The sequence below is a fragment of the Ostrea edulis genome, chromosome 8 (assembly GCF_947568905.1).
Source record: "Ostrea edulis chromosome 8, xbOstEdul1.1, whole genome shotgun sequence".
NCBI classification, from domain to species: Eukaryota; Metazoa; Mollusca; class Bivalvia; order Ostreida; family Ostreidae; genus Ostrea; species Ostrea edulis.
Genome location: NC_079171.1, coordinates 7909543 through 7927878, shown reverse-complemented (window position 1 = coordinate 7927878; position 18336 = coordinate 7909543). Strand labels below are relative to the sequence as shown.

General features: G+C 36.1%; 1 protein-coding gene across 2 annotated transcripts in view; it reads left to right on the top strand.

Moving 5' to 3' along the window:
- LOC125661032 (uncharacterized) overlaps window positions 1-17777 on the top strand; it is a 60085-nt gene extending 42308 nt beyond the window's left edge. For both annotated transcript variants that reach the window (XM_056148067.1, XM_056148068.1), the window contains 16 exons: window positions 191-303; window positions 1241-1475; window positions 1653-1696; window positions 2682-2810; window positions 2938-3034; window positions 4455-4496; window positions 4700-4806; window positions 6426-6529; window positions 8732-8978; window positions 10486-10571; window positions 11808-11856; window positions 13155-13283; window positions 13711-13950; window positions 14544-14721; window positions 15520-15679; window positions 17471-17777. In XM_056148067.1, coding sequence (XP_056004042.1) covers window positions 191-303; window positions 1241-1475; window positions 1653-1696; window positions 2682-2810; window positions 2938-3034; window positions 4455-4496; window positions 4700-4806; window positions 6426-6529; window positions 8732-8978; window positions 10486-10571; window positions 11808-11856; window positions 13155-13283; window positions 13711-13950; window positions 14544-14721; window positions 15520-15679; window positions 17471-17762 — 2252 coding nt within the window. In that variant the 3' untranslated portion in view covers window positions 17763-17777. The remainder of the gene's footprint in view (window positions 1-190; window positions 304-1240; window positions 1476-1652; window positions 1697-2681; window positions 2811-2937; window positions 3035-4454; window positions 4497-4699; window positions 4807-6425; window positions 6530-8731; window positions 8979-10485; window positions 10572-11807; window positions 11857-13154; window positions 13284-13710; window positions 13951-14543; window positions 14722-15519; window positions 15680-17470) is intronic.
- Window positions 17778-18336: the final 559 nt, after the last annotated feature.

Below are 18336 nucleotides of genomic sequence, written 5' to 3'. Positions count from 1 at the left end.
ATCTCTGCTGTGTCCAGGGGTCCGTGTTTGCCCAACTATTTTTTTTATTGCTTATATGGTTTATTAGATAGACCACTCTTCGTTATCTTCACTTTTCATTAAGCAATATTATATATATATATATATATATATATATATATATATATATATATATATCGTCAAATGTTAGTAATACTTCTTTGTTTTGCAGATTTAAGTGGAAAAATTCCCTTGCCCGCCTTTGTTTCACTACGTAACGGAGTAACTCACACCGACGCCCTTTTCAGAGCCTCGGGGAACAAAATTCCAGTTATCTGCTTTAAGGTTATAAATAAGGGTTGATTGAGAACTTCTGTTTGTTTACTGAGTATTGATTGAACACTTCTGTGTGTTTATTTACTGAGTGTTGATTGAGAACTTCTGTGTTTGTTTAATGAGTGTTGATTGGTAACTTTTGTTTGTTTCTTTACTTGGTGTTGATTGAGAACTTAAGCGTGCTTGTTTACTGAGTGTTGATTGAGAACTTCTGTGTGTTTGTTTACGGAGTGTTGATTGGTAACTTCTGTTTGTTTTTTTTCCTGGGTGTTGATTGAGAACTTATGTGTGTTTGTTTACTGAATGTTGATTTAGAACTTCTGCGTGTTTGTTGACTGAGTGTTGATTCAGAACTTCTGCATGTTTGTTTACTGAGGGTTGATTCAGAACTTCTGTGTGTTGTTCACTGGGGGTTGATTCAGAACTTCTGCGTGCTTGTTTACTGAGTGTTGATTGAGAACTTCTACGTGTTTGTTTACTGAGGGTTGATTCAGAACTTCCCTGTGTTTGTTCACTGAGGGTTAATTCAGAACTTTTGTGTGTTTGTTCTCTGAGGGTTGATTCAGAACTTTTGTGTGTTTGTTCTCTGAGGGTTGATTCAGAAATTTTCTGTGTTTGTTCACTGAGGGTTGATTCAGAACTTCTGTGTGGTTGTTCACCGAGGGTTGATTCAGAACTTCTGTGTGGTTGTTCACTGAGGGTTGATTCAGAACTTATGTGTGTTTACTTAGGGTTGATTGAGATCTCCTGACGATTGGAAAGTTATGTTTCTTTGAATGTTGTTTTCGTCCCCTTCATGGCATTTGTCACCGGTATATGGACATCAGTTGTGACCTACTTAAAAAAAAACAAATTCTGATATAACGATGTTTCGTTTTTGTTGTCTGCGACCAAAGTCTGATGTAACGGTATTTCATATGTGATTATTCGTTTATTTCATGTTTAGAAAGAAGCCAAGAAAGTATATGTATTGACAATGGAAGACGATGTGTATTGTGTGAAAGCGATGGAACATAAAATTGATTTGAAAGCTCCATGGAAGGTCACCAATGTGATCATGAAGGATTATGACGTAGGAAGTGACGGCGGAGAGGAAGATGATGATGAAATCACTCAACTAGAGGATATACCTGCCGATTTCGAAAACGTGGCTGCGTTGATTTCCTCTTTGTTGATTGGAGGTGCAGTATTATCGATTATGTGATGGATTTTCATGGACGTCGCACTATGTCTACATAATACCTTGATGCATTGCTGTTTTACCATGATGCATTGCTGTTTTACCATGATGCATTGCTGTTTTACCATGATACATTGCTGTTTTACCATGATACATTGCTGTTGTTTTTTACTTTCAGTATACATGTATGCGTGTTCCTTCGACGCAAGCCGTGATATTTTCGTAAGTGTACAATGTTATGTTTTTTGTTTTACAGATGATGATTTTGTTTACGGTTGACTGGTTAGCTCACCTAAACCGAAACCTCAATTGAGCTTTTCTGATCAAAATGTGTACGTTTTCTGTTGGAGTCTACGTTGGCTGCAACTTTTCATATTTCCATCTTCTTCTCCAGAATCAATCGACCAATTTCAACTAAATTTCGCACAAATTATCGTTGGGTAAAGGGAATTTAAGTTTGCTCAAACGAAGGAACATGTCCCCTTCAAAGTGTAGATACTCATAAAATGCAAATATAGGGTGTGGTTACTTATACATCTTCTCAAGAACCACTGAGTCAGAAGAACTGACATTTACATGATAGCTTCCTAGCAAAGTACAGATTCAAGCTTGTAAAAAGCATAACCCCCTGGGGTTAGTAAGGGGCCACAATAGGGTATCAAATTTTTACATGCGCATGTATAGGGAACCAATGTTAATACAGAGGATCCTTAGATGAAAATTGTTGATATGAAAGATGGTATCTGTCTACAAGAACATATGCTATCTGATGCATTCGTTGTAAAGTTTGATAATTAAGTTTTATAATTAATTAATATTTAGCCATTACTTTTAAAGAGCTTTTTTTAACCACGATGCTTGTATAATGACTGTTTTGCTGAAACAGCTACTCGGGTGAGCGATGTGGTTGATGGGCATGTTGTTTTTCACATACGTATGTTTTGTTTACACCTCATTGTTTCGTTTAAAACTACATGTTTTGTTTACATTTGATTCGTTTGTTTACAGCGCATTGCTTAGATTAGATCTGCATTTTGTTTACAACTCATGTTTTGATTGCAGCTGTATGTTTTGTTTGCATATCATTATTTTGTTTACAATTCATTGTTTTCTTTACAACTGTATATTTTGTTCACGATTGTGTATTTTGTTTACATTATACACTATCGCCTAATGTCTTCTCGTTTTTCTTTCCTTTGCTGTACAGGGAGGCAACAGTCATATTTACCCAAACGCATTGTCGATGCATTTAATGAAAACTGGGCAATGGAAAATACCAAAAAATTTCATCAAAGGTTCTTTTAACCATCGATCGATTGAATTCATTTGTGAACAAGTTTGTATAAAATGTTTTTTTCCTCATACATTATTCCATTTCATAAAAGCATAAAAGCTATACTAGAATTGTTGAATATTTCTTTGGAAGTCAGTAAGGGCTTGATCATGAGTGTTTCTTATCTTAGAAAATGACTGAACAGTTCCAGAATGGTCTTTGGAGAGATTTGGTAGCAAAGACTAAATCGGCTTATGTCGTACCGAAATGGAAGAGGAAAGGGATAGGTATCTAACTTTAAAAAAATGCCTTTCTTTGTTTTCATACCACATAATAGCAATTTTAGTCAATATAGTAAAGTTATTATTATGTTTATGTTTATACAGGGAAATCATAAAATAAATTACATTAAAAGAAATATGTATAGAATGACTCTGTTGATTACTTAACTAAAGAAATGAACACGTTTCAAATTTCCATCTTAGATATATAGTAGAACTTCAATAAAAAACTACATTTATTTATGAAGGAATAGGGAACGCAAATTTGTAAAATTCTTGCGTTGTATGGAAATTATGTTTTCTAAGTAAAATGGGGCTTACAGTGACTGTAATTGGTCAACTTCTAGCTCATCATATGCACATGATCCCACCTCTGGTATTTCAAGCGAACTGTGTTTGGCCAGCACTTTAGTTGTCCATTACAAATCAATTTATATAAATATTTTATCAGAATTGATGCACAAATGATTGGCGTACATCAAATACAAATGCCAATTTTATCGATACCAGTGATACATGTTTGGGACAAATATTCGATACACGTCAGAATTTTTAAACTGTTTGAAATATCAAAGTCAAAATCATAGTACTGACGGACAGATGGGCATAACGGCAGATACCTATACTCTACCACATGCAGACAGAACTGCAGATATTCATAATCTACCATAGACGGACAGAAAGACAGGCAGCCATATTCTACCACATACAGGCATAAAAACAGATGTTCATATTCTACCACAGACATACAGAACGGAAGATACCCGTACTCTACCACAGACGGACATACAGGCAGAAATACAGACATTCATAATCTATCACCTCTTGCTAAGCAAGTACATTTCCGTGTATTGAAAACAGGTCGATATAGTGTGTCATAGTTAAACAGGCTGCAAGCCTTTCGCAAGTTCGACATTTTGACAAGAAAATATATGTTCATTTATTTTATAATTAAATAACGTCATTGACCCGGATTAGATTAGCTGCTCAGTACCCCTTCCTTGACTACATGGGGTGATCTGTCGGATGAGACCATAACAAACCGAGGCCCCGTGTTACAGCAGGTGTGATACGACAAAGATCCCTCCCTGCCGCAGAACATGGGCCACAATTTTTCAACCCTTCACCGGCCATGTTGACGACTCGATATGAATAAAAAATTCCCGAGCGGGACGTTAAACAATATACAATCAATCAATTAACCTTTGTATGAGTATTGAATGTTAAGTAATCGTGAATGTTAGTGAGAAACTAATAACTACATTTTATGGGAAATGGGATGACTCCGTTGCCAACTTCCCATATTTATGTACCTACCTATACACAGTATTTATGTATTTCAACTGAATCGATGCGCAAGAGCATTTTAGCTGTTTTTCTCACTTGTATGCTTTCTTTATTATTACAAAATCAATATTTTTTGTAGATTATGATGAACGGGATGTTGCGGAGTGGGACTTGGATTCAGGTTTTTTTGGGTTTTTTTATTCGATGATTTTAAGAAATTCTGAATATGTCTACCATATAATGCGGTGTTCTGTAAATTGATGACATTTCTTGCCCATAAAATTGACATTGAAATATGTTAGATGAGGATATTCTGAGTTAGCCCTAACAGTCTGAATCCTCATACTTTTATACAATTTCTTTAAATTTCATGCTTTCTTCCAGAGGGAAGATTAGATGTGAAAATTTCAGGCCTTTACGGTTTAATTTTCTTCGCACTTCTGAGAAAGGGATATTATGATGGCGCTAAACAGCTGATAGAAACTGGCTGCGTAAGCATAACTTTACTTCATGTTCCACTTCAGATTGGTATTTGAAGTTTACTTGTAACTTACTAGGTCATTTCGATGGCTTATTTCTATTTATCTGCGTCTTTCGTCGCCCGTCATTGAACAGTTTAAATTTCATCTTCATACACGCAACTTAGTATTCTATTCTTTTGCATGAAACATTGTTGTGACGAGGCAGATGTATATCTTAATTTCCAGAACTCCTGAGTCTGAGGAGTCTTTGGGGATAAGCAAAAACTGTCAACAGTTGACCATTCCTCTCTACCATTGTATATCTGTAAGGAAATCTTAACGCATAGTCTTGTAGGACAGGACAGGTTCTACCAAACGTGTCAATTTCGTGATCCCTGGGAGAGAGGTTCTGACACAAGCGTGGGACCAAATTTAATATATAATGTTTATATTTAAAATCCTTTAGTAACATCATATATAATGTTTGTGATACTAAAATGAAACTGAATGGATACTTAGGTGGAGCTGTTGGACTTGTCTAAAGATTTATTGATTCCAGGGGTAAGGGTTTTGGTACCAGAATGGAAATAGAGATTGGATGTCTTTATCATTTCAAAGATATTGTCTTGAATTTTGCTGGCACGGTACTATATTGAAACTAAATGCATGTTTAGGAAAAGCAAAGAAGGATGTAGAGACATTGTCAATTTCGCAACCCCAAGGTCCTGTATCGTCAGTCATATAATGTATCTATGTTTTTTTTTAAGTCTTTCATCAGTATGAGCACAGTGTGTGTCGTTTTGTATTTCAAGAACATTTATTGTTTTTTTCTGCTGCTAAATATTAGAATTTATCTTAAATGTAAAAGCAAACTATCAATGTGTCAAATGGTGTGTGACGTGTTTCATAGCAAGTATTAGACCGTTCATCACATGTTACTTTTGACTAAGGATTGTTTTGTTTACCTGATCAAGATACAAGGCTCATAATGGGTGTGACCGGTCAACATATTTTTCCATGTGTCAATGTCCTTTCACTTCATGTAATATGTCAGTGGCCATTTTTACATGGACGGTAATGAACGTACAGAGGTTTGTTTTCATATACGTTTAGTGTAATTTGATCTCGAAAATACCAATAGCATACACATGTACAGACAGCACGTTCAGTGATTACTGCCAGTTACAAGCATTCCCCATCGTGGAATTTAAATCTTAATTTGAAGGTGCAATCCCTGATATCTGATGGCGTAAGAAGCCAACATAATTGTTCACTTATATACCTGTAGTTGGCCTTAAAGGAGAGGAACAATTCAAAATGCTACCTAATAGACTCTGGTTGAAAAAAGGGAGGGATTTAGACTTGGAATTGATTTTAGATTAGAACCTAGTCCAATTATCTGCAAGTATTTCTGAAAATCAATAAAAATAATGGATTGCATGTGAGGCCGTCAGTTGCCTTGATGCTTGCTAGATTCGACCAAACTATGTCCAAATTTACCGATATGATAAAACAGGAACACAATGCCTGACGCTTGGAATTATTTCGTAAACTATTATGAATGAAGTTCCAATTGCTCAAAACACTTACACTGTAACACACATTTGCATACTCGAAGTGGTACTGAAAATGATGTCATACCTAAACAGGTTAGAATTTCCCACCTGTTGATTGGCTGTGTCATTCTACAAGAAGCGGCAGATGACTGGAATACGAGTCAACTGCAAAAGGAAAAGGTCTTGCAGATGAAAGCGTAAGTATTGTATATATTTTATATATTCGTCTTCATATGCAAGTATGCCATTTTGAACTAAACAAAAACATGCATGTTGCTATCACTGCATCTATTAATTTGAAAATGTATACGTGAACTGCTACAGATATATCATTGAGTCGCATATAAACTTTTAATTTGGGATTGTTGGCTTTTTTTTTGGGGGGGGGGGGTATGAACCTTAAACTTAGCAATTAGTGTCACCCTCTATGGTGCTTTCCATTGCAAGACAATATCACAGCGATTTAAGACAATTTAGTTCTGAGATAAAATGATATGTAGTTATAATAAAAGACGTAAGCCGTAAGATTTTGAAGAGAGAGTCAAACACAGTTGGTGGTTTTTGTTATCCTTGTCAAGATTTAAAAAAATGGCAACTTCGGACCCTCTTTCCGACTGACCCCCTCACTTTAAAAAACGATGATACGTGTTCGATTAGAATTACTTTATCAAATGTGTACGTACCGTAATGTAATCCTCGTCCAATGTACACACTTATTAGTCAAATCAAATGTAGTATCTGCATATCGTAAATATATTGAAACTGTTTTGTAACATCGTGGTACACTGAATGCAACGTGGTCCCGCGAGTTATAAACTACTGTGCCCACATCACCAATGTGATTAGGAATTTGGAATACGGAAGACACCAACAGACACCTGTTACTGGGTTGCACGGTTAGAAGACGTGTCTGATCGGGGCGAGCAAAGTAGAACAGAAGTTGGGAATTTATTTCATATTATTATTTCATATTATTTTCATTTTATTTATAATTTTTCTCATTAATTCGCTTTATTTGACATGGTCGTTAAAATTATCCAGTTTGCCAATACAACCTATCCTTTGAGTCAAATGCTATCTGCTATGTTTCATACCGATTTTTTGGCCGCTCTTGGCATACTGGTTTTGACTACGGATAACTATGTTTACCTGATCATGGTCGTTATAACAATCTAGTTTGCCAATACAACCTATCATTGGGTCAAATGCTGTGTGCCGTATCTCATACCGATTGGTAGACCGTTTGTGGTCCACTGGTTTTGACTACGGGTAACTTTATTTTCCTGATCAAGATATAGGGTCCACGGTAAGTGTGATCGGCTGACAGGGGGTGTTTACTCAGTCATCCCACAGCTGGTATGTTAAGGGGTCCGTGTTTGGCCAACTCTCTATTTTGTATTGTTTGTAGGAGTTAGGAGATTGGTCACTGTTCGTTATCTTCACCTTTCATATACATACATGCACTTGTATTACACATGGTTTCTTATTTAATCGAATATGATTTTTTAAAAAACGCAGATGTGAATACATCGTAGCAAATTCTGCATTTTACAGAATCAAATGTGCACATTCGCTAATGTAAAAAAAAAATATATGTAAACTTCAATAACGTGTTATACCTTTCCACTTCTCTAAAGACAATATATTGATATCCTTAGGATATATGGATAGAAATAAATATCGCATATGAAAGAGGGAGATAATGAAATGTTATATAGAATGCGTATTTTTCTCTTCAAGATAAATCATGTTTTTCAACAACATTCGTATCATCAGTGTTGTATAAAGTGCCTTATGTTCAGTCCAAAATCTTATGATATGCTTGGAATATATATTTCTTGACAAGGCAGAGCCTTTCTCATTCTTTTTATACAGGGGTTTCAACAGTCTCGATTGAAGTCAGCATTTCGGAAATTCTATGGTCGTTATAACGATCTAATTCGTCAATACAACCTCGCATTGGGTCAAATCCTATCTGACGTGTTTCATGTGACCAGTCAACAGGGGATGATTACTCATCATATGCACCTGATCCCACCACTGGTGTGTCCAGGGGTCCGTGTTTACCCAACTATCTAATCTGTATTGATTATAGGAGTTATGAGATTGATCACTGTTCGTTATCTTCACCTTGCATACAGGAATTCAAGTGTTATTGAAGGAATATAGGATTTATGACATTGACCAATGTTCGTCATGTTCACCACTAATTCTGGGAGTTAGGAGAATGATTACTGTTTGCCATCTTCGCCTTTCATTATAGGAGTTATGAGAGTGATCATATTCATATTCACCTTGTTACCACTACATGTATACTATGCATTTTATTCAAACTAGGTAGAAATAAGTAAATGAGTGTTATGGTAAGAAGTATCGCTTAATTCTTATCTTTCCAAAAGATTGTGCACCCAGCAGGCCTTACGAATAACGAGTTGTCTTCACGAGGCTGACGCAGACGTCAGGAGAAAAAATAGAGAGGGGAAGGTATCAGGACTACGGATTGATCACGCGGGAAAACTTCTGTTGAATCACGGGTACCTTTCAAGCGCCTTAAAGACAGAAAACAGCGCTTATCTAAACGACGAAATCGTCAAAAAAGTCATCAGTCAGATGTGGTACAAGCATGATAGTTTCTCTTTTAAAAAGGTAAGTTTTCATTCAAATTTGCGATGCATGTAGAATACACACATTTTGGATATATGATGCATAACAAAAATATTAACACTAGTGTATCACTTAAGGGATGACATTTACTACCACGATAAATTTCGTTGAAATACACTCTTTGAACGCAATAGGGAGTTGGTATCTAATTTGTTGGTTAGTTGATTGGTTGTATATTGTTTAATAACCCACTCGTGAATCTTTCACTCATATGAAAACGTCACCATTGCCGGTGAAGGGGTTCGAAACTTAGACCTAAAGTCAGCGCTATTGGCCTTTTAGCATGCTGGATCTTGTTCATGCCACTCTTGCTTTGACAGGGGACTCGGTTTTTGCGATTTCATCCGAAGGACCGCCCATGTTGTCGCCTATTTCAGCAACTAAGGGATGCTGAGGATCTATTCGAACCCGATCTATTTTTTAAGATTACATTGATAATGAGTTTTCATCAAGTTAGATTTATACACTTTGTCAACTGCCCTTAATATTTTAATCCAAAAAAAAATCATGGCATATTTCTCTATTATACTTTTGTCTTCATACAATCCTAAAACCCAAATGTTAGGAAACCATTTCATAACACTATTTTCAAGGTGATTATGTTTTGATACTTGCTTTCAATATTAACATTTCTCCCCGAATATGCTCAATAAAATCAATTCAGATCGGTCAATCCAAGTTTAGAGTAATACATTTAAGTTACAGCTATCGGTCATGGTCTACCTCTAAAGTGAGAGCGAAAAACGGAGTATTTGGGCGGGGAAAACTAGACTCTCGTAAGGTACAAGGACTACTTATTTACGCTCAGGGGTTTGCTCTGCATTTAGGTGAACTACGTTTTAAATATATATGTTGTGTTTATGAGGACATTACTACTGAATACGGTACATATGGCATTGAAATTATAAATAAGTATAATTCTTAACAATTCCCGTGGGGATTCGGATTAGAATAGATTCTCAGTACCCATAACTTTAAAAGGAAGCCACTGAATGGGGTAGTCCTCCGATGACACCGCAAAAACCGATGCCCCGTGTCACAGCATGTGTGGCACGATCAGGATCACAACCTACTCAAAGGCCGTATACACTGAACAGACAGCTGCCTAGCTCGGGCCTGAATTCGACAATGGTGACGTCTCCATGTGAACGAAAGATTCTCGAGAGGGACGTTAAACAATATTCAATTCATCAAGTGTGAACGAGGTCTGAATTTACTGGCTAACTAACACGGCTACGTCAAGAAAAACAGAAAGTTAAGTTCGTATGGGGGTTTACAGTATGTTTAAAGTACAAGTATACATGTTAGTGGGACAATATGTCTAACACTATTTATATCGCCATTGTGACATGGCGATGGAAAACACCTTAATCCTGAGTACGTGTGAAAACAAATGTCAATTTTCCTCACAGAGCTACAATCGTATATTTATGATGTGGTAATGGCGAATTATTCAATCCTTGATTTCTGAAAATCCTTTCTATTTTAGGGCATGCTGTTCGTCATCTTGATATTGTTTCACTTCTTGTTGTTGCCTCCATTGATGTTCACCATGGAGAATACGCCATTTAAGTGGTAACGATTTAACATTGACACGTGCCATTAAAGTGGTAACGATTTAACATTGACACGTGGCATTAAAGTTTTAAGGGAAGTCACTTGAATGACAGTGTATTACGAACAAGAATTAACTGTTAAAAATGAGCCAGCATTGATACAGTTACTACAGAAACGATAATGAATTTGTTTTTGTCATTTAAGGATGGAAGATTCTTATTTTCATTACACGCGTTAAGATTGTACTACTAGAGCAGTGTCAATGGTAAATTAAAGTCATTTTTGAAAAAAGTGAAGATGATGAACAGTGATCAATCTTATTATTTCTATAAAGAATAGAAAATTAAAAGTAGGGCAGACATGCTAGGAGTGGGATCCGTTGTCTATCTAAGAGGATTACGCATCCCCTGTTAACCAGTTACACACACACACACACACACACACACACACACACACACACATATATATATATATATATATATATATATATATATATATATATATAAAGCACTAAATAATCACAACTAGGTACTGAACATTTTTCGCCCCAGCCCTGGGTCGAACCAGCGACGTACGGCACCCACCGCCTAGCAAGATTGTCAAACCAGTGCGTAAGTCCACTCGGCCACAACGACTTTCCTAAAAAAAAGGAAGCTTTGTTATGCTCCTAAAGCGCTACTTATACACACTGATGTAATCTCACACAGTCGCTGTGTCATTCAGTGTTTAAGATATTATATATATATATATATATATATATATATATATATATATATATATATATAAACTGGGTATTTAACAGTATATTTCACGTTGATAGACTGGGTATTTAACAGGTATAGATCACATTTATAGATTGATCATTTAAAAGGTATAATTCAAGTTAATAGGCTGGCATTATAAACAGTTGTACCATATTTGTTATGTTTGTACAGTATGTAACATGTATATCTTATGTTTAAAGGCTGGTATTTGCCCAACTATATATTTTGTATTGCTTGTAGGAATTATGAGATTGATCACTCCTCGTTATCTTCACCTTGCATATATTTTATGTTTAAAGGCTGGTATGTCTAACAGTTGTAAAGTGTACATTATGTTTGTAGAGTATGTATCAGGCATATCTTATGCTTAAAGGCTGGTATTTCTAACAGTTGTACAGTGTACATTATGTTTGTAGAATATGTGATAGGTATATCTTATATTTAAAGGCTGGTATATCTAACAGTTGTACAGTGTATTCCATGTTTGTAGGTTCTACAAGCAGTATCAGATTCTTGTCATGAAAGTTCTTCTAAATGGGGTATGTATAGAATCATATTTGGAAATAAAGCCTACAGCACAGCGTTGTGTTGATTGTAGATGATGAACGAAACTGTGGATGAAGTCTGCATAGGGAGGGACAGGAGGCATGGCGAGAGCAGACATATAATGAGGAGAGAAAGAAAGAGATAGACATAAGGAGAGAGGGAAGGCAGAGAGAGTTGGAATAAAGATAACATAGAGAAAGGGGGAGAGAGAAAATGGGGTGATAAAAAAATACAGAAACAAAGAGAAGGAGAGAGAGAGAGGGGGGGGGCAAGACGGGCAGATAGAAGGAGAGAGAAAAGGCAGATATAGGTGGAATAGATACAAAGTAGAGATAGGGAAAAGACTGAATGAGGAGTGAAGGAAGATACAGGCAAAAGGAGAGAGAGAGAGGGGGGGGGGGGGCAGAGAGGTGGACTAGAAACAAATTAGAGAGAGGGGAGATAGTGAGGAGAGAAACAAAGAGACATACAGAGAGAAGGAGAGAGAGGAGGCAAAGAGAGGTAGAATAGATATAACTTAGAGAGAGAGAGAGAAAGAGAGAGAGAGAGAGAGAGAGAGAGAGAGTATAGAAAAAGACAGATAGAGAAAAGGAGAGAGAGAAGACAGAGAAGTAGAATATATATAACATAGAGGGAGGGAAGAGAGATAATGAGGAGATATAAAAAGACAGATACCGACAGAGAGAAGGAGAGAGAAAACAGATAAAACAGAGGAGAGAGAGATAAAGAAAAATAGAAAAGAAATATAATAGAGAGGTTTTCATTAATGTAACCGAGAAGTAATGAGTAAGAATTTTATGATTAAATATCCCCTTTAATTTATTCATTCATTTTACAGCGATTATACAATGACCTAACGTAGTAATCATGAAAAGTATTGAACAATTTACATATACATGACAAAATCATACGTGGATATGCCCAAAGTATGTGTGTGACATTCCACATTTTATCAGTTCCAATTTACAATATACACTGTGAAGGACTTCAACATTTTAAGGCGTCTCTTGACGTTGACCCAAAATTACAGTGAGTACCAAGATAGCAATGCAATCCGTATGAGATATGAAACTTGATGTTGAAAGGCATCGCTCAGGGAGTGTACACTTACTCCTCTATCTTATACCGATTTCGCTACTACAGTTGGGTTTGTCGGTTGTGATTGAATTCACATTGAGTAGCAAGCTAACAATAACAATCGGATACAATATGAGAATTTCTCCTGATGTTGAAAAGTATCATTCACAGAACGTATACTTCATCTATATACTTTTCTGTTTTGTTATTACAGTTTGGTTGGTTGATGATCTTGAATGCACTAGCTTACATGTTGCTCTTTGATTTTACCGGCGGAATAAGTCGAACGGATTGGTTTATAATTGCCTGGATGACAAGTTTTTTCCTCGACGAAACAAACCAGGTGAATGAAGTTGAATTTCAATATATTCACGACAAAAATATTAACATCTTCCACATGCTCATTACTTACTAGATTATATATCCTTAGGATTATTAATGTGTTTGTTTTATTCTAGAAACACCATAAATCTGTTATTTTTTAGATTAAAAAATGTGTGGGTAACTGGTCCCTAAAGTGTAGCGAGTTATGTTTTGCGTTTCCAGTTTCACATGTATTTACATCTCATTGTGCGGAATTGTTCTATCATCAAAATAGAAAACTGTATAAAAAAAACTTGTACAGTCTGCAAATTATACATTTCAAGATTAACTAGATACGAGGAGTAAACTTTACAGGCAAATAAGTAATTACGTGTACAGATGATTCACGTGATCTCTGCATTTCCCCTAAAAAACAATGTTTAACTGCATATCTTTAATAATTCCAGGTTATCATTTCAATAAGGAGAGGAAAGATCGGATCTTACCTCAGGGACTGGTGGAATCGATTAGACTGGCTGACACTGATCGTGTACTGTTGCGGGATGCTGACTAAATTAGGTGGTACTAACCACAACGCGTGCAAGACTCTCCTAGTTTTGGCGTTTATTCTGATGTGTGCGAGGTTCCTTAATTTACTGATGATATCAGAAATTATCGGAGCGAAACTTGTGATGATCAAACGAATGGTAAAGTATAACACTTCCAGAAAGCCTGATTCTACCTTCTCCTGTATATTCTGTAAAACCTTCTTGTTTTACGTTCCATTCAAGAATTCATCACTCATGTAAAAAGTCACATACTATGAAGCGTACTGAGGATGCCATTTTGTCATGTATCTTGAGCAATTATACTTTGTATACTTTCGTTTGATTGGTTATTTTTATATTATTTATTTCGTGGATGTTTCACCCATATGGAGACGTCTTCATTGCCGATCAAGTGCTGCAAACTTAGGCCAATGATCGGTACTTACAGCCTTAGAACAGAAATGGATCTGTATTGTGCCACACGTGCTGGGACACGAGACCTTGGTTTTTGTGGTATCATCTAAAACGAGCAGATGTGGCACGATAAAGATTCCTCCTTGCGCAAAGGCCGTAAACACCAGACAAATACCTACATTGTGCAGCTCTTCACTGGCAATGGTGACGTCTCCATATGAGAGGACAAAATATTGAGGGGACGTTACACAAAACGTTGCCAACCAATGCGACTTTTATCTGAGGTGCTTTTACTTTCTAAGTATGCTGACAACATGGTTTGTTTTTTTTTCCTTCAGTTTGTGGATACTTTTGCATTCCTTGCGATAACAACAGTGATTACGGTGTGTTACAGCGTGTCATATTACGCCATTCTCTACTCCGAGGACTCGGAACTTAGTTTCGCTGAGATGGAGAGAGTGTTCGGCAATGGATTTTGGATCTTATTCGGGGAGTTAGCATTGGAGCAAGGCCTATGTACGAAATGCCATGCTTTAACATCCGATGTATCTAAAGGGACTGATTCACGACCCACCTCACCCCTACGCACACACACCTCTTGGTTTTCATTTTCAATGATCACGATATACTGTTCTAATGATAATAATCATTATCATAATATAGATGTAGATTAAGAATCATCATCTACTGTTCATAATATAATGATCATAATCTACTAATGTATTCAAAAGTTTCATAAGAAAATAAAGTTAGAGTTATCACAGAAGCTCATTTTAGGGACTTTAATGTAAAACTTATACGGTAGCAATTTTGATGCACCAGATGTGCATTTTTTTTTCTAAAGAAATATTACAGTATGTTATATCCATGAAGTTTCCGAAAGAAATAGATATCGATCTACGTTAATTATAGCTATCACTTTACAAGTATTATTTGGGTAAACTGTGTCGTATAATTTGAATTACAAAATTAACACTTCACTGGTTGTTTGTAAACATAAAAAGACTTGGGCTCTCTGTTTACATAATACAGAGTTACTAAACTATTGCTCTTATCTTTGCATTCAGAATGTCAAAAGTTTGGCTTTCTACCAATGTATTATATGTTTGATATTTAACATTAAAAATGGAAAAGAAATGTATTTTTCTTTTCGAAAAACTTGAACCAGTCCCTTTAATGCAGATGATTATTATTAAACACCTTGAAACGAATTGATATTCTACAGTCATACTTTGAAACGTTATATGTCATAAAATAATTCAAAATGTACAGTATGATATAATTCCAAAGTAAAACTGATTACAATGTTTTTAGTGAAGGAACCAGAGTGTACGTTCAACAGAACACTGTACAGTAGTGGAAAGGTGGAACGCTGCCCGTCAGAACTGGGGCTGGCTCTGGGTCCCTACCTGAAGGCCGTGTACGCTTTGTTCGCCATCATTCTCCTCTTAAATCTTCTTATCGCTATGTACAGGTATGTGCCAAACTACATCGTTCTTCTCTTAGTCTTCTTATTACCATGTACAGGTTCTGGATACTGCGGATATAATGAAATCCAGGAAACCGACCTGAAGTGTTCATTATATACAAAGTTAAATATTACCGATGCTGAACTACACAAATATTGCTACTGGGGGATTCGTTTTAACATATATAACAATATAACATATAGTTTAATATAACCGACTTCAATATAAGTGGAGTGGACTGTATGTACCAAAGTACAATTTAGCGAAATATATCATATACTTATTATTGATATGTACAGGTGTGTTCCAAAAGTACAATTTAGAAACCTAGTTCATATACTTCGCATTGCTACGTCCAGGAATATACCACACTACATCTTAGAGAAATATATCATATACATACTTTGTATTCCTATGTACACGTGTGCCTAGCTATATTTGCTTTGTTTAAATAAGTAAACAACGAACGAGTTAACAGCATTTATATACACACTTGGTACATTTTTGCGGTGATATTTCATATTTACCAACAGAACGGAGACAGATTTGAAGACTTCAAGAGTAATCTGTGTCGACACCTGCTAGAAATTATATCCGGGCTATTACTGTTTTTGTCTTTTGTTGTCGACTTTTAATATTTGAAACGTACCGATAAATGATATCTCATGTAGATGTGCTGAATACCACGGATAATGACATTTGATCTTGAATGTTCACACAACATTTGAATGTTTTATGTGTACATTCCACAAACCGATGTCTTGTGTTCTTAGTTTGTGACGTTGAATTATATATATATCTAGAGAAGCACGAAAGGTGAAGTCAATGTTATAACGACCATAGACGAAGTGTTGACTTTAAACGAGATTGTTGGAAACATTGCACCATCAACTTGTTTGTAAGTAGTCTGTTTCGATTCAATACTGACCATACCGAAATCAAAGTCTTGCATATCGAATCAGTTGAGATGTATAAACATCATATGCAGGTGACAATGAAATATTGCTACATAAATATTGGAAGTTGACGATGGAGAAACTGAAATAATCCCGTTTGTCATAGAGTTGAGTTGTTAGTTTGCCTTTAATATCTACTTCCAATAAAATAATACTTATGCATGTACATTTTGATTTTCCATACATTTACGATTCCGACAGCATTAAAGGTTAGAAGACGGTGCTCTATATACCCCATCACCGCACTTTGTTGGAAATCGTGGACAAGTTCACTCTGAGGCCCATGAGGTCCCTGAGATCATTGCAATTTATTTTGTGATACCGATACAATTGTGAGCAGCATGTCGTTTACATTTACTTTATTTATGCTAGTGTGTTGACATGTCGTACATTGTGACGTCTTTTTTTGCCTAACTTCAGCAGGAGTACGTACTATCAACCCTTGCATGCTAACCAGTCACAATTCGCCAGGTAATTGCACAGAACATAAATAAGAGATAAGACTTGGTGATATAATTCAAATAGGACAGAGGGGGAAATGATAAGATAAACGAATTTTACAAAATATGCGTAAATATGTTTCCCTTATAGTATATCTTAGGGTTTCTGATAGGGTCCGGTATACATTATGATTCTCGCCATATGTTGGTTTGAGTTGCCTGTGGAGGGAAATCTGAACTTGCGTCTCACATACAATCGATGTATCGAGGATCGAAGGCCAGAAAAGAAAAATCAATACACTATCACTGCTTTCCCTGAACACCCTAAATATATTATGTGTGATTTGAGATCAAATCATTTTTCAGAATTCAAACTGATATCGATTAATGTGTTTTCCAGTCACACATTTGAAGAAGTTCATGAGAGGAGCAAGTTCTATTGGGCGCTTCTTCAAACGGACTTCTTGGAAGAGTACAGTGTGAAAAGTATCTTCCCAATCCATTTCCAGCTGTTAATTTTACCAGTGTGTCTCGTCCACTTTATCCTCTACTTCTTACGTTCTGGATTTCAAAAATGTGATTGTAAATGGAGATATGAACGAGATGCCTACCGTGACTTAGATGTCGATGAATACGATAAGGACGTTGACGACCGTCTCAACCATTGTCCGATGTTTGTCAGAGATCAGTGAAAGGAAACCAAAGTGCATTATCTCCCCTTTGAATTCACGATGTAAATAATTTTAGCTGACTGGCCGTAGGTAATTCTACTGATAGGAAGGAATAATCATATATGAATTAGCGTTGGTCCGGTCAGCACATTACCATTAGATCGATCAGCACATTAACTTTAGACCGGTCACTACATTAACGCTGGTCTAATCAGCGCATTAATCTTTGATCGGTCATCATATTAACATTAGATCGGTCAGCATGTTAACATTAGTCCGGTCAGCACATCAATCTAAGACCGGTCAACATATTAACATTAGACCAGCCAACATGTTAACATTGGTCCGGTGAACACATAAATCTTAGACCGGTCATCATATTAACATTACACCGGTCAACATGTTAACATTAGATCGGTCAATATATCAACATTGTGCGTTGAGCACGTTATCGTTACACCTGTAAAGATAAAAAAAAATTAAATATCACAACTGTACATGTAAAAAGAGACTTTTAAATAACGAAGTGTTGTTGCTTATTGTATGCATATATTAGACTAGGTGTATCTGAGGTAAATACTTAATAAACACCTAA